The sequence below is a fragment of the Branchiostoma belcheri genome, unplaced genomic scaffold, assembly GCF_001625305.1.
Source record: "Branchiostoma belcheri isolate BF01 breed outbred unplaced genomic scaffold, Haploidv18h27 scaffold49, whole genome shotgun sequence".
NCBI classification, from domain to species: Eukaryota; Metazoa; Chordata; class Leptocardii; order Amphioxiformes; family Branchiostomatidae; genus Branchiostoma; species Branchiostoma belcheri.
In genome coordinates, this window is record NW_017804120.1 from 1,643,315 (window position 1) to 1,666,275 (window position 22,961).

General features: G+C 39.7%; 1 protein-coding gene across 1 annotated transcript; it reads right to left on the minus strand.

The window, feature by feature from the left end:
• LOC109479457 (trafficking protein particle complex subunit 9-like) lies at nt 1-22,871 on the minus strand. Its single transcript, XM_019781420.1, has 25 exons — nt 22,261-22,871; nt 21,716-21,861; nt 20,685-20,831; nt 20,479-20,511; nt 20,251-20,286; nt 20,017-20,049; nt 19,514-19,591; nt 18,159-18,286; nt 16,978-17,046; nt 15,010-15,081; nt 13,659-13,787; nt 12,698-12,861; nt 11,692-11,868; nt 10,725-10,870; nt 10,141-10,226; nt 9,481-9,607; nt 8,367-8,595; nt 7,721-7,956; nt 6,062-6,183; nt 4,912-5,054; nt 4,168-4,278; nt 3,001-3,142; nt 2,125-2,218; nt 794-1,017; nt 1-256 (listed from the first exon to the last, which is right to left on the minus strand). Exons 1-25 carry the CDS (start codon nt 22,848-22,850, stop codon nt 86-88), a joined length of 3,633 nt encoding a protein of 1,210 aa, XP_019636979.1. The 5' UTR covers nt 22,851-22,871; the 3' UTR covers nt 1-85.
• Nucleotides 22,872-22,961: the final 90 nt, after the last annotated feature.

Sequence of the window (22,961 nt, forward strand, 5' to 3'; positions counted from 1 at the left end):
GTAATGCTGCTGCAAGATATGGGAATTAGTCCAGAATTAAACTGGAAGTCCGGAATAAAACTTGAGGCTGTTAAATTTTCTGTGGTCACTTTCTGGTCTGTTCTTGCACGGTTATTCTGACTATGGGAGTGAAGATCCACTTGTGTTCCTGTGATCTGACTCTGGATGCACACGTGGCGCGGATGTCCAGGCTGAAGTCACCGCAGCAGAAAAACACAAACGTGCAGGTGTGCTGGACACTATCACCTGGCTCCATCTGGGGACAATCAATCAATCAACCAATCAGTCAATCAATCAATCAATCAATCAATCAATCAGTCAGTCAGTCAGTCAGTCAGTCAGTCAGTCAGTCGTCAGTCAATCAATCAATCAATCAATCAATCAATCAATCAGTCAGTCAATCAACCAATAAATCAGTCAGTCTGTCAGTCGAGCAATCAATCAATCAATCAATCAATCAATCAATCAATGAGCCAGTCAGTCAATCAATCAACCAATAAATCAGTCAGTCAGTCTGCCAGTTGATCAATCAATCAATCAATCGATCAATGAGCCAGTCAGTCAATCAATCAACCAATAAATCAACCAGTCAGTCAGTCTGTCAGTGAGTCAGTCAATCAGTCAGTCAATCAATCAATCAATGAGTCAGTCAGTCAATCAACCAATAAATCAGTCAGTCAGTCTGTCAGTCGATCAATCGATCAATCAACCAATCGATCGATCGATTGATCAATCCATCAATCAATCAATCATTGGCCTAGTGCTCTAAAATTTACATCAGAAAGATTTGTACCTTTTCAATCTCCCTCTTCTGACATCCGACGCAGGCGATTTTTTCGCTGACGTTGTTTAGGACGGTCCCGTTCCACAGGTCCTGGTACGGTTGAACGACCAGCGCGCTCCCTTCCACCGCCTCCGAGGACGCGTTAGTCACCGAGACTTTCACTGACATGGGCCTTCCCATCATGCATTGCACTGGCTCCTCTGTATCGCAGGGTTTGTCATCTATTCTAACATCTAGAAAAGATTAAAAAATGCTGTTAAAAGTATTGATTGATTTTGATTTGATTTATTGAAATTGCAACAGTGCAATACACGCGGAGCAGAGGCAGCTGTTGCTGGTGTTGTGTCCTACACATAGAAACAAATACTGGACAGACAATACTCATTTTCACTTGAGTCTAGTGGGGAAAGTCGTGCAAAGTGCCTTTCCCAAGGGCACAAGATTGGTGGCATGTCAGGACTCGAACCCGGGACCTCTTGATTCCGAGTCACGCACGCTGCCATTGCGCCCCAAGACCCCAAAAGTAAAAGTCATCCAGCTGAAATACTTACACAAAGTTATGATACATCTATAATAGTTTGCTAGAAATACATACATGTGATGGACTCAAATATTAGCAGCATCTGATGCAATGTTGGCTGGCAAAATAAAAAAAAATATATTATAGATGAAATCTTTCTGATATTGACCTTGACTATCACATTTTGTTATCATCTTAAACTTGGAGCGTTTGAGATAGGCCCAAAACAAGCTACGTGAGGAGTCCCTTAATTATTTGGTACCACCAATAAATAGCTAGAACCAGTCTACGATATGAAACAAGCAACAGTTTTCCATCATTAACCACAATTGGATGAGCCGACAAGTGTGAACACATCGGGATCCAATCACGATTGCAGGCAATCCTAATTCAATTGCGATTGGATCCCAGATGTGGATTTAAAGTGAACAGGGTGTAGTACACCTACATGAGGCCACACCAATTTAATTTCTTGGTTAACAGATTTTTCTAGAAAAATAATGCAGGGGGCGGGCGAAAAAAATAAAAGCAGGTCTAGGCATCCTCTTATGGTCCAAAATGGTACGATAGGAGCCACGAAGTCAACAAACCAGGCTGGTTCAAAATTTAAACAATGAATTTTGAACTTTTAATGATACCACTGCATTGAAAGATGGAATAACTGTAACAACTAGGAAGAAAAGGCCTGTTCAGGGCAAAATATGAGCATTTTGCAGTTAATTCTGAATTTTTTTTTTTGCAAATCAGAAAAAAATGAGGCGAGCGAATTCGTTAACCAAGAAATTGAATTGGTGTGGCCTGAGGGGGTCTCTTTACTTACCCCACTGTATGGGAGAAATGCTAATGAGGTCGATGGCTTCAGGTGTCATGGGGATGCCTTCTAGGTTTACAACTCCGCATGTACCACTGGACGGGTGGGGAGGGGGGTCAAGGCACATACAGCAACAACATCCAAAACTAGAAAGGCACCGGTGGCTATTTTGAACCCTGCACACACAAACACACCTAAAACAATACCTCCTTACAAGGAGGTAACAATATACAAAACTAGAAAGGTAACATTTGCAAAGCAAACGCATAATGTTAACCATCGCATATGGTCTGCTCTGTTAATTCTTACTCAAACACATTCATATATATGGGGACAGCAGGGTAGAAATTTGACCAATTCACAACTTTCTCCAGAGTAACTCATTGCACTTTTCCAATCAAGCAATTAGTTTCTGCTAGAGGTTTAGTTATTTTTTTTGATTTAGTAACAAAACCTTCATTTCAGCACTAAGGACAGGTACAATGTAAACTACATAACCATTGGCTCTGAAGTTTAATGTAATTCAATGACTGCAAAAATATACATCCTTTCCCATATAATGCCCAGAAAAACACTTTTTTTGCATTTTTAGCAACATTTCACTTTTGAGATTAGAACCAGGGACCTTTGGTGCAAGAGAAACAGGAAGGATATCATTTTCCATATAATGCCCACAAACACACTTTTCAGGCATTTTCAGGCAATTTTAACAACATTTCACTTTTGGGATTAGAACCAGGGACCTTTTGGTGCAAGGGAAACATAAAGGGATATCCTTTTTCATATAATGCCCAGAAACACACTTTTGGGGATTTCTACTAACATTTCACTTTTGAGATTAGAACCAGGGACCTCTGGTGCAAGGGAAACAAACAGAAAGGATATCATTTTCCATCTGATGTCCACCAGAGTGGCGAGTTGTTGGCTGTACTGCTGACTCCTGGCATCAGCAGGACTGATGATGGAGATGGGAGCATCACTGCTGCACGGTTCAGGCAGGGAAAATCTCTCCACACGGACGGCAATTCTGAAACAAGATACATTGGTGAAGCACGTCAGCAGAACGCATTGCACCTGCGCGAAACCCGTAATGTATTGTACATAGCACTTCGGCAGAACATCTCACATAAGGTTGTATTCGCGCATATAAGGTTAACATCCCGTCTGTAGTTTTCAAACGTTGTGTAGAAAAAGATATCCTTTGCAACAGGCAAAATTCTGATGCAACGTTGACCAAAAGTCCACCGAAAATCGTGAACATACAGGGTTCTGCGCAGGCGCAGTACGTTCTGCCGACGTGCTCATCGGTGAAGGTTAGACATCCAGGTGATAAGATAGGCCAAAAAGCAGTTACTCAAGCAACTGGATATGATTTTGAAAATGGTCAGATGTTTCAGGTAGCATCCACTACCTTTCGTCAGTGACACTGGAGAGTTGGCAGAAAAGCAGGTCTATATGTGCCAACGATTGATTGATAACTTTCGTTTCCTTTTGGACTTTCAAAAAAAATTTGTCTTCATTTATTTGCATATCAATCAATAGCTCAGTTGACAGAGGGTCACTGAAACTTCGGCTGAATAAAACACTTGGTTGCATAAAAAAGATTATATCATACCCGGGCAGCGATAACGTTCGATAACGGGTTCCGGACCGGGCCGTACTTTACGTTCCGGGCTCCATGGCTTTCATAGAACGATTCGAACGCGTTTTGCACTAACCGCGTGCGCCGCTGTCAAAATTCAAATACCGAATCCGAACGTTGGAACTGATGTCGTTGCATCTGAGGGTTTAGGGGCACCAACTTTTGGCTCAGCTTGCATTGAAAGGCGCGTTTTCTTTGGTGGGTATGACATAAATAAAATACAACACGGTGTATTCCGCATCGCCCTCGGTCCCGGCCGTCCCGCGAGTCGGATCACCCTCCGGCCGTTGGGCGATCCGACCCGCGGTCGGGCCAATACCTCAGGCGATACGGAATACCCCGTGTTGTATTCTATATGTATTTCATTCTGTAATGTGACTATTTGTGGCATATTTGTGTTTACTGCGTACCTCTTCAGTTGTTTACTCTCGATGATGAGGTCATCATTGTCGGGGTAACTGATGACGACCTCGTGTTTGGTGACATTTTGAAGGTCAAGGGTCAAATGGCAATGTCTGGGACTAGGGGAAAAAATCAAGAAGTCATAAATTAGTTAATGAGTAAGAAAAATGAAACTTTCATCATCTATGTACTATAGAATTAAAGTTACAAAGTAATCTGTTAAAAGTACCTCTTACATTATATGTACCAGTTTGTCTAATAAATTGCTAAGAATGCTAAAAAAAAACCCCAAACCATTTTTATCTACATTGTATAGTCATGTATATTGGTCAATCAGTAACACAAATTTCTGGAATAATACAATAACACAACACCATACAAGTTGGTTATACATGTATATTAAACCTAATGACATATCATACTTCTTATAACCTTTGCATAGCGATGCTTAGCTATCTATTGTTAGTTCAAAAAGTTTTCTACTGTTCAAGTAAAAAGATAAAAACTAGAAAGATAACATTTGCAAAGCAGTTGCAGGAGTCTAAATCCTTCCTGCTATAAAATTGCAACATGATGTAACCCAACACTAGTTACCATGGTGACAGATGTCTGGTTCGGGTCATTGACCTTATTTGTTTGGAGAAGAGGAAGAAAAAACCAAGCAAAAACAATTATAGGTTTTCCTTCTGTGAAGGTTAACACACATAATAATAAGAAGAGAAAGGTGCAAGTCTCGGACACAAATTGGTTACCTAGGTGCAGGTAGTATGTTGACTTTAGACACGAGAAGTGACTGTAGTACGTCCACATGTAGTATGATGGAGGCTTGTCTGTGGTAACCCTCCTCAAAACCCTGTCCTCCTGAATATGTCAGCTTCAGAACTGCATCCACTGGCTGCAAGTAGACATCAGAGGTGGTACAACTAGTAGTCATTCACAAGCAAGTCGGCAGAACGTACTGCGCCTTTGCGAAACCCCGAATTTTCACAGTTTTAATTGTTTTTTTAGTCAACGTTGCATCAGAATGTTGCCTGTGTCTAAGCATTTGTTCCTCTATTTAGGTTTAATTTTTCTTCAATGGAAGGCTTTAGTATAACGAAACCTTCATTTCAGCACTAAGGACAGGTACAATGTAAACTACATAACCATTGGCTCTGAAGCTTACTGTAATTCACAATTTTTCTCACGGTACTTTTATGTTCATCCTTTTTGTGGTTGCAGACGATATCTTTTCTGACACAACATTTGGAAACTACAGATGGGATGTCAACCTTATACACGCGAATACGACCTTATGTGAGATGTTCTGCCGAAGTGCTATGTACAACACTTAACGGGTTTTGTGCAGGTGCAGTACGTTCGGTCCACATGCTTCATTCAACAACCTTGGCTATCAGCTGACATTCCAGGTCATGGGGTCAATGGAAGAGGCTACTAATTCACGGGGAGGCATTGTTTTTACTCTGTCATTTTATGTTTATTTCAGTTTCACAATAAGTACAATGAAACAAATATAGTGTGGCGTCGGTGGCGCAGCGGTTAGAGTATTGGACTGGGAACCGAGAGGTCCCGAGTTCGATACTCACCGTGGCCCGACGTTGTGCCCTTGGGAAAGGCACTTTACACGACTTCCCCACCTATACGGTGGAGTGACGCCCACCGAGCCTCTTAGGCTAATCTGTCTGTCTGGGTGCCAAAAACACCTTACGGATTTGGTGCGCCGATGTGACAACATCTCATATTGGCCACTGAGAGCCTTAAATTCTTTCTTCTTCTAAACAAATATAACACGAAAAACTTCTATTACTTGTAGGTATGTGATCTTTGAACTCTTGCTACTGGCTACTTCTGCCAATGCTAGTGACTTTTTCAGGGTCCTGAATGTAAAGTTGTGAGTTTTACCTGTGCTTTTTCCTCCTCGGGTTGTTGTGCCTCTATGGGTGGTACAGTCATGGCTGCTGTTCTCATAGATCTGGGTCTGGTCTGGGGGGACTTCTTGGGTGAACTGTGTCTACTACTGGGTTCTAATGGAAAAACATGACAAAGAAAACCATATATTTCATCCATACCATGGTATGGAGTGAAATATAAAAACATGAAATAGACGTTCATAACTTATGAAAATAGCATTTAACACACCATCTTGAATTCATATAATACCTTTTTACTCCACCTTAACTTTGCAAAAAGTGTATCTCAAATACGAATGCTTCGCAGAAAATGCTGTTTTTTAGTCCATATGGAAAACATTAAGTCTTCGAGTTATAAAACACAAATTTTTAGAAGATTCTTTCTTTCTTTCTTCCTCTGATGAAGAAACTATAAAAACATGAGTTGAAGGAATATGTAAGGCCACACCGATTTAATTTTATGGATGACATCCTCTGAAGATCCCCAAACTAGTGCGCGCGGGCGAAAAAAATAAAAATCCGGCCAAAAATAAAAATGCTACAAAACCACAGGAATACAAACCTGGTATAATTAATAATTGTGAATTTGGCGCATTACATAGCGACGTATACGACAGGCCGACACATGCTGGATTTTTGCGGAATATATGAATCGACACTGCTGTACGTATGTACTGAGTTCTTGAGTCTTGGAGCTTCGGTAGCCTGGCTGCCGTCAACCAGAGTTATCACCACCATGCACTACCCAGGCCTAAAGCCAGGCCAGAGCCTCGGAATACGTGATTCTCTTTTTTTTGAGATCGGGCGAAAATCAATGCGCGCGCGGATGTCATCCATAAAATTAAATCGGTGTGGCCTAAGAAGAATTATACATTATTGACATTCATTTTCAGTTGTAGTATAAGTTGTGTTTAGAAGATATTTCATCCACGTTTCATGGTTAATATTTCCTTCTTTTTTGGTCAAAATTTTATGAAGTGCTCTCAAAACTACCTTCGCAATGAACTATGACATGGAAAAGTAATAAAATATTATATTAGCTTAAGCATAAGTAAATAATGTTGTTTGAGTCAGTGAAGGTTAGACATTCAGATAATAAGATACGTCAAAAAACAGTTACTCAAGCAACTGGATATGATTTTGGAAATGGTCAGATGTTTCAGGTAGCATCAACTACCTTTCGTCAGTGACACTGGAGAATTGTCAGAAAAGCAGGTCAAGTATGAACTATTGATTGATATGCAAATGAGTGACAACAAATTTTTGTTGTTGTTTAGGCCACACCAATTTAATTTCTTGGTTAACGGATTCGCCCGCTTCATTTTTTTCTGATTTGCACATAAAAATAAAACTTCAGAATCAACTGCAAAATGCTCATATTTTGCCCTGAACAGTTGAAAACAGTCCTCTTCTTCCTAGTTGTTACAGTTATTCCATCTCTCAATGCAATGGTATCATTAAAAGTTCAGAATTCATTGTTCAAATTTTGAACCAGCCTGGTGTGTTGACTTCATGGCTCCTATGATCGTACCATTTTGGACCATAATAGGATGCCTAGGCTTGTTTTTATTTTTATTTTTTTTCGCCCGCCCACTCCATTATTTTTCTAGAAAAATCCGTTAACCAAGAAATTAAATTGGTGTGGCCTTACCTTCGTTTTCTGTTGATTTCCTGTCTTGTGTAGGAATCTCTCCTACTGCCTTGATTAACACTGTGAACGTGGCCATGGCACCTGGTTGTAGCGGAAGTTGGGCTTTTGTGTTCTCCAAATTCCAGGTGAAAAATCCGGAGGGAACCTTGGGAGAACTTATGGAAGTGTCCAAACTTATGTCTATGGATTCCACAGGAATTTGGCTGACGTTTTGGAGAGTTAGAACACATTCTTGGCTGGAAATGGAGAAAAAAATAGTCAAATAAGAACAAAACGTAACAAATAAGATCACAAATTTATGACTAGATGATATCTTATTCACATTTATATGGAACATTTTGCTACATGTATGCATTATGATTTTTTCTAAATTCTTTGACAAAGGCTGCAACTTACATTTAATAATTACTAACATCTATATGTAGTACCTTCCAGAATTGATAGGTGGCACTGTTACACTGTCATAACACCACATATTGTACACTTTCTATTTAACACTACGTCTAAAATTTATCTTACAAACATCCAACTGCAGGACCATTCAGATATGATAGGTGGTGCCATTTAACTACAGCACCACCAAAACAATATGTTTTTGAATACCAGCAATGAATGGGCAATAATCTGACAGCCAATCGTAGTGTACCTTTCTCCAGCGTATAGCCTAGCAGCAGCACTTGTCACAGCGGTTTCCTTGGCCTTGTTGAGACCTAGGTTGTGATTGGTCGTCCCAAATGCCGCTTTTGGCAGCGACGTGGTGACCTGTAGTTTTGGGAGTTCGGGTACGACCTCTACCGAGTAGTCCGGCACCGCGATCTGTCGTAGGTCCTTGAACTTGCAATGGGACTTCACGCCAAGGATGTGTGTTACATACCCTACATGACAAAATGGTACATGTAAAAAATCTACAATCTTTGCAATATTTATAAAGAAATTTTATAAGAACAAACCATAAAAAATCAAAGAGTTAAAAGAGAATGATTGCAACTACCCATAAGGCAGCACAAAAGTTTGCCTGTGAACTTAAAATGTAAAATTGAACAGGTTTGATACTTTATATCATTCAGGAGAAAATGAAAATATTACAGTAAAGAAACCCCATGTGATAATTGACAGAACCCCATGAGATAACCATTAGATCTCTGCATGATAACCCAAGTTATAACATGGTCCAGATGGACACCCATAACGGAAGTTATCAAGGCCCAGGCAGGACATAAGAAAATGATACATGCTGTAATAATGTATACCTAAATGGGAACTATAGTGGTTTGTAATACACAGTCTTACTTACAGTTTTATCATGATCATGAGCTGATCATGAGCTGATCATGAGCTGATCATGAGCTGATCATGAGCTTATCATGAGCTTATCATGAGCTTATCATGAGCTGATCATGAGTATCATGAGCTGATCATGAGCTGATCATGAGCTGATCATGAGTTGATCATGAGCTGATCATGAGCTGATCATGAGCTGATTATGAGCTGATCATGAGCTGATCATGAGTATTATGAGCTGATCATGAGCTGATCATGAGCTGATTATGAGCTTATCATGAGCTGATCATGAGCTGATCATGAGCTTATCATGAGCTGATCATGAGCTGATCATAAGTTGATCATGAGCTGATCATGAGCTGATCATGACCTGATCATTATCTGATAATGAGCTGATCATGAGCTGATCATGGGTTTATCATGAGCTGACCATGAGCTGATCATAACCTGATCATGTGCTGATCATGAGTTTTACTCACCCACGAGTTTGAGCTGTCCGGCTGTTTTGGGAGTCCCCAGTAGGGTGACGCCAAGTGGTCCTGACTCGGCGGGGAGGGACAGGTTACTGATGAGGGGCTCAAACACTATCCCTTCTGACATCACACTCTGGGCAACAGAGGAGAAAAGGTTGAAGTACAAAAAAGTTAAAGATAGTCCCCCGTTAACATTGTTGATCCATTGTGTCTAGGGCATGCTTTTGGAGCCCATCCCTCTCCTTCCACCACCTTTAAATTTTTGTCTTTCATACTAAGTCAGGTACCCATTTTACAGCTGGGTGGGGTGAGGAAAAATTTTGCAAAGTGCCTTTCCCAGGGACAAAACGTCTGGCCATGAACGCTAGGGAGCAAACCCGTGATGGCATCCAGGCTATCAAAGCTCCACATAACTCAAGAACTCAGTACAGTGCCGACTCATAAATGCTGCAAAAGGCCAGTAGTGCCGGCTTGTAAAAGTCGCCATGCAATACTACAAATTCACACAATACCAGCTACGTAATTCAGTGGTTGAGCAGCATTTTTTTGGCCGGATTTTTTTAGCACTTGTATGGGGGGTCTTCGAAGGATGTCATCCATAAAATTAAGTCAGTGTGGCCTAAAGAGACTACAAGCAACTACATTACAGTAAACTATTGTGCTCACCATGTTCTGCACCTTGAGTTCAAAGGGCATGGGGTTAACGACTTGTAGTGCCATCTCACACACCTCTCCACTCACCCACTGGAAGTCTACACAAACAGTAAATGGAAAAAAAGCAATTAAATGTCTCCACCCCTGAGGTGTTGCCAAAAAACAAACCCTCTCTATGAAGAAATGTGCAAATTTTATGACATAGACTTGAAGACCTACTGAAATTGTACTACAAGTGTGCTATTTTGTATTGTAGACTGATATAGAGTACTAGACTTTTATTTGAAGAGTTGGACATTAAAAATGAAATGTTGTGTCATATCAGTAGTAAATAAGTAACCATAACCAATTTGATTTCTTTTTAACGATGATAGATTTTAGTGTGCTCATTGTCCTACACTTGTGTGATTATAGTCCCATACTTGTGCAAAAATTTTTTTGCTGTTGCACATGTATGTCATGTAACTGTACCAAAATGTCAACATCTAATTTTGAACTACAATTGCCAGGTGTTATCAGCCAATGACAGACATCATTTTGTACCACCATCTCTTCCACCAATCCCAACAACCCTAGCAAATGAAAAGTTTATATACCCATTTTTGATTGGTCCTTTTTCTCCTGCTGCCTTGACTGGATTGGTGAGTAGATGAAGGGACTGTTGAGGGAGGCGGAGCTTGTCTGACTCGATGGCTTCTTCATGGGTCTCAAGTGCGGGGCCAGGTCTAGTAACTTGAATGACCTTGAGAAACAAAAAATTCAAGATTTCATACCTCCACAAAGTATTTAGAGTTGTTATGAATGTCTTATTCTATTCATTATTATATTAATAGAGAATTTTTCACTGTACTCCCAGCCTGTGAGGAGACCATTCAGACCTCCAATTTGACCTTCCTGACAGTCTGTGGTTACAAAATTCCCCCCTCACTTAGTATGACTTCAAATAACTACAAACACACATTGCAAACAACAGAAAAACACCTCAAAAGCAAAACAGGGTAACAAATTAAAGCAGATTTCTGAACTCACTTCAGGTTCTGACAGTAACATGCAAATTGTCCTTTGGCCACACCAATTTAATTTCTTGGTTAACGGATTCGCCGCTTCATTTTTTGTCTGATTTGCAAATAAAAATAAAAATTCAGAATCAACTGCAAAACGCTCATACTTTGCCCTGAACAGTTGAAAACAGTCCTTTTCTTACTACTTGTTACAGTCATTCCATGTTTCAATGCAGTAGTATCATTAAAAGTTCAAAATTCATTGTTTAAATTTTGAACCAGCCTGGTGTGTTGACTTCATGGCTCCTATCGTACCATTTTGGCCCTTAATAGGATGCCTAGGCCTCAGCCCTGTTTTTATTTTTATTTTTTTTCCGCCCGCCTGCTCCAATATTTTTGTAGAAAAATCCGTTAACCAAGAAATTAAATTGGTGTGGCCTTAACAATAAAAAAAAACCTACACACATGTACTCCAGAAGAGCCAAGAAAACGTAAGTGTAAACTGAAGTAGCCCTGAACAGTTACATGTAAAATGTACAAAGTTTAAACCAGTATCGCTTACTTGACGGTCGGCAGGTTTGTCATTGGCACAGGAGGCAAGATGGCACCGCTCTCCAGCGCGAGCGGTACGGGCGTCCCCGGGACCTTCGCCGTGTAACTCTCCAACACTTTGGACAACTCTTTCCTCTCGTACGGTGTGAGATGTTCACTCATGGCATGGAGGAGGAACGACATGTGTCTAGGAAATAACAATTAGAGCTGTCAGCCATTGGTCAGTTACTAAGTCTTGTCAAACTGAATGATAGGCCACACCGACTTAATTTTATGGATGACCTTCTCTTAAGACCCCTAAACTAGTGCGCACGGGTGAATAAAAAAAAACTTCTGGCCAAAAATAAAAATGCTACTTAACCACAAGAATACAAAGCTGGTATTGTGAATTTGCGTCAGTATACAGCGACGTATACAACTGAAGGGTGGTCATACTGGCTATACAAATACAGAAGCTGGTGTGTTACACCAAAGGGTGGTCATACCATCTATACAGATACAGAAGCTGGTGTGTTACGCTGAAGGGCGGTTATACCGGCTATACAGATACAGAAGCTGGTGTGTTACGCTGAAGGGCGGTTATACCGGCTATACAGATACAGAAGCTGGTGTGTTACGCTGAAGGGCGGTCATACCGGCTATACAGATACAGAAGCTAGTGTGTTACGCTGAAGGGCGGTCATACCGGCTATACAGATACAGAAGCTGGTGTGTTACGCTGAAGGGCAGTTATACCGGCTATACAGATACAGAAGCTGGTGTGTTACTCTGAAGGGCGGTTATACCGGCTATACAGATACAGAAGCTGGTGTGTTACGCCGAAGGGCGGTTATACTGGCTATACAGATACAAAAGCTGGTGTGTTACGCCGAAGGGCAGTCATACCAGCTATACAGATACAGAAGCTGGTGTGTTACGCAGAAGGGCGGTTATACCAGCTATACAGATACAAAATATGTTTACTGTTACTTTAATACGTACATAGCAATAACTAGTAATGCCTTATGTGTACCTACCTGACAGCTAAGGCAGGGTTGCCCATTTTCCTGGCAGTGTACACCATCTCGTGTAGAATCCGCAGCTGTATGGCCGGCCAACCGTACGTGTACTCCCGCGGGAACTGTCGCGGGTCCAACGACAGGCTGTAACCCTCTAGGGTCTCCTGCAGCAGGTGGTAACACTGGACAAAAATTAACAAAATTAGGTTAAAAACTAGAAAAATAACATTTGCATAAAAATGCATAATGTTTACCTTTACATGATCTAACCCAACAAACTACTGCTCTGTATCTTACTCAAACACATTCATATACCGGGTATTACATAAATATAGTGATCAGGCTATCCAACTCTGTCCTGCTACATAAATGTAACCCAACACCACAGGGTGTCTGCTACAGCACCAGTTACCATGGTGACAGACGTCTGGTCCAGGTCATTGACCTTTTACTTGTTTGGAGAAGACTTGTTTGGAGTAACTGAACAAAACAATTATATTTTCCTTCTGCGAAGGTAAACATACACATGTAATTACGGTTAAACCCTATTAATAATAATGCTAATCTATAACAAAAATAACCATCAAAATAACAGTTACTGTATGATATCATGATAATTTAAACTGATATTCAGACTTCGGGAAATCTAAATTGAATCTCATTTGTTGCTAAGTTGTAATAAACTACATTATTGTGTAGGTTGAGTTGGTTGTTGTATGTAATAGTGCAGAAATATTGGCCTTGAAAATAAATGTTCAGAATTTGAAATGTCTTTTATGTCTTTTATCCAAAATGTCTTTCAGTTCATGTCTTTGAAATTCATAAATGTTCCAAATCTGAAATGTTTTTTATACATGTAGACAAAGTTCAATTTTACCAATGCAAATAAATGTAGCTTCAAATCACATGCACAAACTAGACATAAATATTAGGTATCATGAGCCTTTAGTTATTGATTATACAGTTATTATTTACTTACAGAGTTCCAAGCTGGGTTGGGGTTATTTGGAGACACACATTGCATGGCGGCCACTCTCTTGAAGAAGGCAGCTTTTCTCTTGAAGCCTATCTGTTCATACAGCCCTGACAGTGTATTGTATCTCTGGATCTGTGGAAATAAGAGTGTGGAACAACATGTATTGTTGCAGCATTGTGTAATGGTTAGAGTTAGTGGTGCATACCTAAAACCACATTTAGGTTCAGGTCCGGATTCAAGTCCAGAGGTTTAGGTTCAGGTCCGGACCTTAACCCATGGCATATACAAAATTGCATGTTGGCAACCTTGCAATGTTGTCTGGGTGAAACTTTGGCCACATAACATGGAGGCCGATACTTGACGATGCTCGATGACAATGTTTTCTTGATTTTGCAGCAAAGATTTTGCAATGTACGGAAGGTTTTAGGTGGTTTGGAAAGAAGTCCAGATCCAAGTCCAGTGAACCGGTATGCAGCTCAACCAGGAACCAAGAGGTTTTGGGTTCAAATCCTTGACGTCATGCCGTTAGAAAGGTACTCGGTTAATTTTGCAAAAAAATAATAAAAAACCTGATTTCATTATGACATTTTATTGTACATCACATCCCTGTCACTGGCATAAATGAGTTTCAGTTTTGGGACAAGAAAAATCACAGAACATTTTTCTAAATAAATATTGATGTGAAGCAAACTGCTTACTCGATAGTAACTAATTAAAAGTTTATTTTATTTATTATTTATTTATTTATTGATGACAATTTACCACATTTGTGGAAGGATTTACATAACAGGTGACTATCACCTCTTCAAAGATGTCAAACCTGAGACCAGACTGTAATGTTTGAACCACTCACACCGGGAAGGTCCCCTACTCTTTTCGATAAGTGTGGTGGGTTCTTTAACGTGCGTGGGGTGTGGCTCTCCCAAACACGGGACCTCCATTTAACGTCCTATCCAAGGGACGTCCCTAGCCGAAGCTAGGTACTCATTTTCACCTGAGTAAAGTGAGGAAAGTCGTGTAAAGTACCTTTCCCAAGGGTACACTACAACGTCGCGGCGCATGTTCGGATTTGTTCGGGTACGACCCGGGTTCGTGGCGTCGTGTGGTATAGTGACTATACCACACGACGCCACGATTTATTAGTTTGGCTCACGACAGCCAGGGTTGCCCAACTAGTCGTAGACTATTGTTAAGGGTCAACCCTTGGAGAAATAGAATCGTTAAGTAATTAATACTATACATACAATCCATAAGATACACGGTCAAAAGTTACAATAATATTACATGTATTGGATCATATAATTTAAATCCAAGTTATCAACTAGATTTGTTTAGTTGTTTGTTTAGTCCTTACCTTATCTTCGTCTGTGAGTTGAATGTTGATGTAAACCATGTTCTGGAGAAACTCAGATGCCTGGAGATTTTTCTATGGGATTAGGAATAAAATGATCACATTAGCACATTTACTTTAATTTCGTGCAAATCATCAACTTAAAAGCAAAATGCACCTTAAATTTTACATGTAATTTTAACAGTTTGAAGTTTAATATACAATCATGTAATTTTCAAATTGTTTCACTACCAAAAATGGATCTCAGTCCATGCCAAATACTTCATGCATCATAAAATTGTAATAAACTATATATTCTAATCAAGTGACAACCATTTAAAAATCATGCAAACATGTAAGTAACATACATAGCTTATTGAACAGTAATCTATAGTAACTGCTCATATACATGTAATAAGCTACTTCACAGTTCCAAGTGTGCATGTGCCTATAATGTAGGTCAAAGGTTTGGGCACCTAACTTGTAAATAAAATTAGATGTTTTCCTTTTACCATTTGAATCATTAATTTTTTTGTACATCACCTTTGACCTTTCCCACAATTCCTTAGAACTGTGAAAAAGCATGCATTCACGAGTTGCACATTCCCAGGATCCTTTGCGCACAGGGTAGGGAAAGGTCGCGGTAAACCACGTGACTCATTCTCGGCTCTGGTCGGAAGAAGTCGAAAGTGTTCGCGAGCGCTCGAAAATTTCAAAAATGGCTGACACCACTACCGGCGGCGGGAGGCACGTAGTTTTTCACAGCGTTCGTACGGCAAAGCGGCATCGAATTTTTGCTCCATGACTATCGGTATGGGATAGGATAGGGTTGATTCAACATACTACGTGAAAATGTGACAAAAAGACAGGCTTTTGAAATTGAATGCTCCCAGCCTACTATCGGCCAGATATCGCTTAGGGCACCTTCTTCTGACTAGAGCCGAGGATGAGTCACGTGGTTTACCGCGACCTTTCCCCACCCTGTGCGCAAAGGATCCTGGGAATGTGCAACTCGTGAATAGAAAGAAAGAAACAGCAAAGAAGGGAATGAAGGGAGGAGAGAGAATGTGAAGGGAAAACTTACCCCCTGCATAAGCATTACCCGACACGCCTTTACACTGGCCTCCATTTCAACAACACCAGCATAGGAATACTAGGGACGAAGGGAACGAAGGAAAGAAATACAGAGGACAGAAAACAAACAGATTGAAGAGATTGAATGAGAGTGGAAAGCAAGAAGGATGCCCTCAAAAGTATGAAAAAGATGATTAAAAAAAACATACAGTAAAGGAAAATTAAGTTGGTGAAATTTAGGAACGAAAAAAAAAATACAGGATGAAAACAGGATGAAAATGTATGACAATGAGATAAACCAAGAAGACAAGAGATGAAAGAGTTAGTTCCAAAGGGTTAATTTTACAGTAGGTATCTACATTTAGACAAGGACCATTGTTACAGAATTTTCTTCTTTTCAAAAGAAAAAATGTCAAAATAATGTACTGACAAATAAAATTTTTTCCTTTGAGATGAAAACTCTGTAACTTGGGATGGTCCCCTTTCATTTGTCAAGTTAGATTATGGGATTTGTATGGCCATTGGCTAAGGACATTCCTTGGTTAATTCTTTTTCAAAAAGGAACAAAATTGATATCATAATGATATTGCTGCGTTTGTTCCTAAATGAAAGTATATTCAAGTTGTTCAATGAATATAGTTTAAAACATTCTTTTCTTGTAAATTTGGATGATTTGAAACTTGGCTGGGTTCGATTGAATTTCCTGATTTGAAATAAAACTGATAATTTTTGTGAAATCTCAAAAAATCTAAAGCACTCCAAAATTTAGTTCTGTTTTTCTAGGTGTCAAAAATATTAATTATTGTGACACGATTTTTGTATAACCTTGATACAAAAAATGGAAAAAATCACAGATATTTTAAAACCCAAAAACGTCCTTGGCCGAGGCCTCCCATATGATGCATTGCTACCACTCACCCGTTGCGTTATCATAATTCTAGTGGCTTTAATGATGCCTTCCAACTCTATGACTGCTGCATTCTTGTACTGAACATGCAAAAATAAACGTCAAACCTTCATGCAAGAAAAATGAAGCATTGTACTGTTAAGTTTTTTATTTTCGCAGTGGTTCTAATTTGCAAAAGAATTTGGTTTTGGGGGTGATTGCAGATGAAACAATTTGAAAATTCATGGTAGTAATACAAATGCATATTGTTACTCTATCGTGCAATGTGGCAATGATGCCACACCGAAAATTAAACCACTGCAAAAATTTTAAGCTTTACAGTAACTTAGGAACATACATTGTACATGTACAGCAGGCTTAATAAATGCTGATGTCAATACTAAATGAAAGTCAACAATAATTGTTAAACACTGAAAAATGATCACAAAAATGATATCTAGTACTAATTATACAACTTACTAGTGATGCATACCTAAACCCATTTTCGGTTCAGGTCCGGATTCAAGTCCAGAGGTTTAGGTTCAGTTCCGGACTTGTAAGTCCGGACCTAAACCCACGGCATATACAAAATTGCATGTTGGCAACCTTGCAATGTTGTCTGGGTGAAGCTTTGGCCACATAACATGGAGGCTGGTACTTGACGATGCCCGATGGCAATGTTTTCTTCATTTGCAGCAAAGATTTTGCAATATACGGAAGGTTTTAGGTGGTTTGGAAAGAAAAGGGGTATGTGAAATGGTCTTTTATGGTAATAAGTCCAGACTCGGTTCTTGACTTTTAGGTTTTTTTGGACTTGAACTTAAACATTCTTACAAGTCCGGATGCAAGTCCAGTGAACCGGTATGCATCACTACAACTTACAGTTGCAATAGATGCAGATTTTAATTAAATCTAGTATATATGTAATATTGTTATGAATGTGAATTTATTGTTTCATATTGCATGTAATGTACATTTTGCACAAAGAAATCAAGCTGAAGTTTCCATTGGAAACTTGTTCAGTTTTCATAGCTTGTGCAATAATTGATGTAAAATATGATGATTCTTCAAAATTTCATAAAACTTATTGAACAGATTTTCCAATGCTTTAATAAACCACGATGTGTAAAACATTCAAATATTTTCACTCTATATGACTGTCATCATATTAGGGTTATTAGAAGTCACACAACAAGACCTCCTAATACCCTACCTTGCTGTACTGAATCAGTGCCTCCTTGTATTTCTCAATGATCTCATCAGGCGACAAACAGTTCTTGGCTTTGCCGTCTTGCAGGAATTCTGCTGTTGCCATTGGTAACCCGTTGGGTGACATTGTTGCTGAAATAATGAAAAAAAAAAGTTAAAATTGAACATTGAAAAAAAAGAAATCAGGGCAGTTTGCAACCAGTAGCCACAGGCAAATAGCAAGATAATATATGTACATTATAGTTTTATACAATTCACAGACAAGCAATGCTTATATTATGTAATCCATGCAGTGTGAAAAAAGTTAGAACCACAATTCAGCCACATCTTAAAGCCACACCCCTGCAAAATGAACATTCAAGAGTTTAAAATTAGTCAAAAGCCACCACCTTTAGGGATGCAAAAATGTTAGAATCTAGCAAAAATTAGTCAATGTTTAATAAACTTCTTTCGATTCCTTGGTCACTTGGTCATAGGCAGACCAATAATCGACACCGTTATGTTTCCTTCTACATGTAGGTCTGTTTCAGGCCCCCTGATTGGTCAGGTCTGCTGACCAATCCAGCACAATTATTTGAAATAAGGTAATGCTGATTGGCTCACCACTGACCAATCAGAAAGCCTCATATAATTACACTAAAAAAAGAAGTGTTAGTCTCTTGTCATACACACATATGTTAACACTAGCACGTCGGCAGAACGTACTGCACCTGCACAAAACCCGTAATGTATTGTACATAGCACTTCGTAGAACGTCTCCTATAAGGTTGTATTCGCTCATATAAGGTTAGCATTCCGACAGTAGTTTTTAAATGTTATGTCGTAAAAGATATCGTCTGCAACAGGGAAAATTCTGATGCAACGTTGACCAAAAATCCAACGAAAACCGTGAAAATTCAGGGTTCTGCGCAGGCGCAGTACGTTCTGCCGACGTGCTGTTAACACTCAAGTACATGTTGACAAACTGTACACATGTACATTACATGCTGCACAACAATAGACAAGTCTTGTTCAGGCATGTACAGGGATGTAGGCAAGTTCCCATCACCAGGCATCCTAAAACCACACCCTATACATGTGTGGTAGCCTCAAGAGCAGGCCCTTCAGCTAGAATTTTTCAATTTTTTTTTGGTTTTCAAAATTTATCCAGTTGCTTAATGAGTAACAATTACTTGTGCAGTTTATGCAGTTTTTTTTAATAACTGTTTGTTCAACATTTCATAAGTCACTGCTTTGGATTGAATGATCAGAGGATGGAAGCAAACATGAAAATACAAATGTATGTGCATGATCTAAACAAACTGTAAAATGAAAATGCCTGCAAAGGAGCCTGCTGGTGGAGGCTAAGACGGGACTCACGAGGGGCGGAGACGTCAAGGAACTGAGACACTGCGCTCCACAGCGCGTTTCCCGTGGCAGTTAGGCGACTGTCGCTCGCTGAAAAACCACCCTCCATGTTTTTACAAGTATAACATACGAATGTTTAATATATAAAAGATTCCATTAAACTACATGTAAATTATCATATGCTTTTAGCTATGTTTGGGACACAGTGGAGTCTGTTTTATGTACTACTTAAAGTAAAAAAGAACATGAAAAAATTTAATCAAACAATTTCATATAAATTAGAATATACACACAAAAGGGAAAAAAAATTCTTGATTTATGACAAAATATAAAAAAAATCTTAATTTTGACATGATCACATTCAATAGAAACAATGTACATTGTAACACCATGACAATTAAAACCATAGAACTAGAAGATGATGAACAAGAACTGTTAGTTCAGTCATGACCCCATAGGTGCAAGATGATGATGCATTGTTAGTTCAGTCATGACCCCATAGCACTTTGCCTCACCTGTCCTAGTAAGCGTTTCACTACGCCTTCTCTCTAGTGAGAAAACAACACAGACAAAATACAAACACAAACTCAATTTGATTCCAATTCACCATGTTACACTCTTCAATTTTAAAACAAATGTCAATTCGAAAAAGTCAACTTGAAACAAGTAAAAGCCAATCAGTCATACAACATTTAGCATTTGAACTGGTAAAAGTTGCTCAGGCATGACCCCATAGCACCATAACATACCTGCCCCATTGATGGTCCCGCTAAGGCCAAGTCTCTCTGGTAATAAAACATTTGAAACATTCACAAACAAAAAATTTAAATCAATGGTACATAAATGATGATCAACCCTAATATTTGATAACTTCTTTAGAAAAATATCAGGTTGAAAGGGGATGAAAAAAATTATCTTCAAAACCTGAAAGCAAATGAGTCGTAGGTCAGTCATGACCCCATAACCCTGTGACTAACCTGCCCTAGTGACTGTTTCACTACGCCTTCTCTCTGAAGACAACACATTAACATAAAACAAGAAAAACATTCAACTCAAAATCACCATAACAGTACACCATAATGTTACGTAAAAGGTCAACATATTAAAGAATACATTTTAGAACCAAAAAGCCAATCAGACAAAAGTGGTAGGTCAGTCATGACCCCATAACACCATGACTCACCTGCCCTAGTGAGTGACCCGGTGAGTTTTCTCTCTGCTGTCACCTTGGGGCTGCCGCTGAAGGACTGGTTACGAGGCATAGGGGGCCTTGTCGTGCCATGGGGATACTGTATAGTCACGGAGGCGGCACATGTTCCCTCAAAAGCAGCTGGAAAATGTTGAATGAGTAATCAGTGTTTAAACAAAATGGTATCCATAGAATTCTTTAATATCTACCATCTCTAGACCTGTCTCTCTGTTACAATTCTACCACCTCTGAACTGTATTTCCTGTCATTCCCGTCTGTGGTTACAGCATCCCCCCCTCACTAATTCTCAATACACAAGCAAAAAATTAGAAAATGTCTCCTGTTTCCCAACCAACGTTAGAAAAAACTGCCGACCCTAGCCTTTTTATTGGTGGACCCTGCAACTTGTGCAAGGGACATAATTTTTTAAAGCTGATCAACCTTTTCTTATCATTTGACACCTGAGTGATGAAACGTTATACAATCTGTTTTCCAACATTGACATTGAAAATATAAGTGTCTTCATGTAAGTTTTCCTTTGTCTAGCTGTATTTTAAAAGTTGGATCACTAGTGATTGCCATAAGTCTAAAAAAAAGATAATCCCTACCTACCGACCTCAATTTTTTCAGGGCTGAAACAGGAAACATAACATTTTTTTTCCTATGTCTAACACTAACAGAGGCACTGAATTCGAAACAAAACCTCCAAACACAGTGGTAACTAGAGAAGTAACATTTGCATTAGCATTAAATGCATAATGTTTACCTTCGGACATGGTCTGCCCTGTTAATTTTTACTCAAACACATTCACATACATGTACTACTACATGTAGTATATGGTGACAGGAGCAGAGCAGACCATGAAATTGCAACATTATGTAACCCAACACCAGTCACCATGGTGACAGACGTCAACAAATCATGCCATTGGCCAGGTCAGAGGTTAGTGTTTGGAACAGAAGAGGAGGAAGAAACTGAGTAAAAACAATATGTTTTCCTTCGGTAAACATAATAATGTTCTGACCAGCGAGCCAGAGCCAGTCGTTGGCAGATTTGAGGATGTCAGCGGAGGCCTGATAGTGCAGCAGGGCTTCCTGTGTCAGACCTGCCAGCAGACACAAGTCTCCTGAGTACTTCCTCATCCGGCCCTGACATCGCTTCCTAAAGGCTCTGCATGCATGAGAGAGTTTAGATTTAAAAGTAGATCATGGTTATATTCATCAATTGTTTGTGTATCTTACATTACAGGTCTATACTATATTATAGTATATAGTGACACAAACCTAGCTCCACTCCTAAAATAGAATAGAATTTAGAAAAGAACATAGAGAGCTTGGGGATTTCTAGTTTGCATAGATATAATTATTTTGTATTCTATTCAGTTTCTTATAGCTATCAAACCAATGAAACAAAGAGTAAGTGTTAGATGGGATTTTTGGTGACATTTGTCTTTTTATTTTTCATAAACTGTACCTTACCACAGTAAGGGGGAGATATTGGATGCATGGGGGACTTATTAAAGTTTTGCAGTGAGCTAAACAGAGGGCATAACTGAATTATAACACCAACCTTGTTTCTGTGTCAATACCAATCAGGTCTTTCTTCTCAAATGGCGCCAAAAGCAACGGCAGTTTTTCCGACTTGTCGCTCGCCAATCTCTCCGCCTGCAACCTCTTCGATTCCAGGACCCAGAAAAGCGATGCCGCGAATTCCCGGACAGTTTCGTCCAGCGAAAAACTTTCCTCCACGCTGGAATAATACACCATGTTTGTTTTCGCGTTGGTCCCGTTTTCTTGCTTCATGCCGAAGATTAAACAGCGGGAATCGTACAGCGTGGACGCGTATAGTTCCTTCAGCAGGTTGTATCGCTCTTGTACCATCCCGGTGTCCGCGGTGGTCGTACATTTCCCGACAACCAGCAGTCCCATGACTTTGCGATGCGCCTGAAACTCGCCCCAAACAATGTTCTCTACGGGGGAGCTTTTCTTGTAGCGTAGACAGAACGAGCGTTGTGAATCCGGGAGGCGGACGTAGCGACAGCGCGTGATGCGGTCAAAGATGTGGTTGAAGGTTTTGGCGTTGATCTGACCGGCGGGTTTGACCACCACGAGAACGGCCTGGTGGTCCTCCGCGGTTTGTTCGTAATCGGCGATACTCATCGTGACTCGAGTTTGCCTCAATTACCTGAAAAAAAAGACACATGTGGGACACTTCTAAAGCTTCCAAAAAAGAAGTCAACCCAAAGAAAGGTAACATTTGCAAGCAAATGC

Excerpts from the sequence above, each read along its gene's own strand:
- LOC109479457 (XM_019781420.1), bottom strand. The coding sequence starts at position 22,850 with ATGAGTATCGCCGATTACGAACAAACCGCGGAGGACCACCAGGCCGTT. Across the intron at positions 15,082-16,977 it reads GAATTATGATAACGCAACGG|AAAAATCTCCAGGCATCTGA; the intron begins GTGAGTGGTAGC and ends CTAATCCCATAG. Across the intron at positions 8,596-9,480 it reads CGGACAGCTCAAACTCGTGG|GGTATGTAACACACATCCTT; the intron begins GTGAGTAAAACT and ends TTTGTCATGTAG.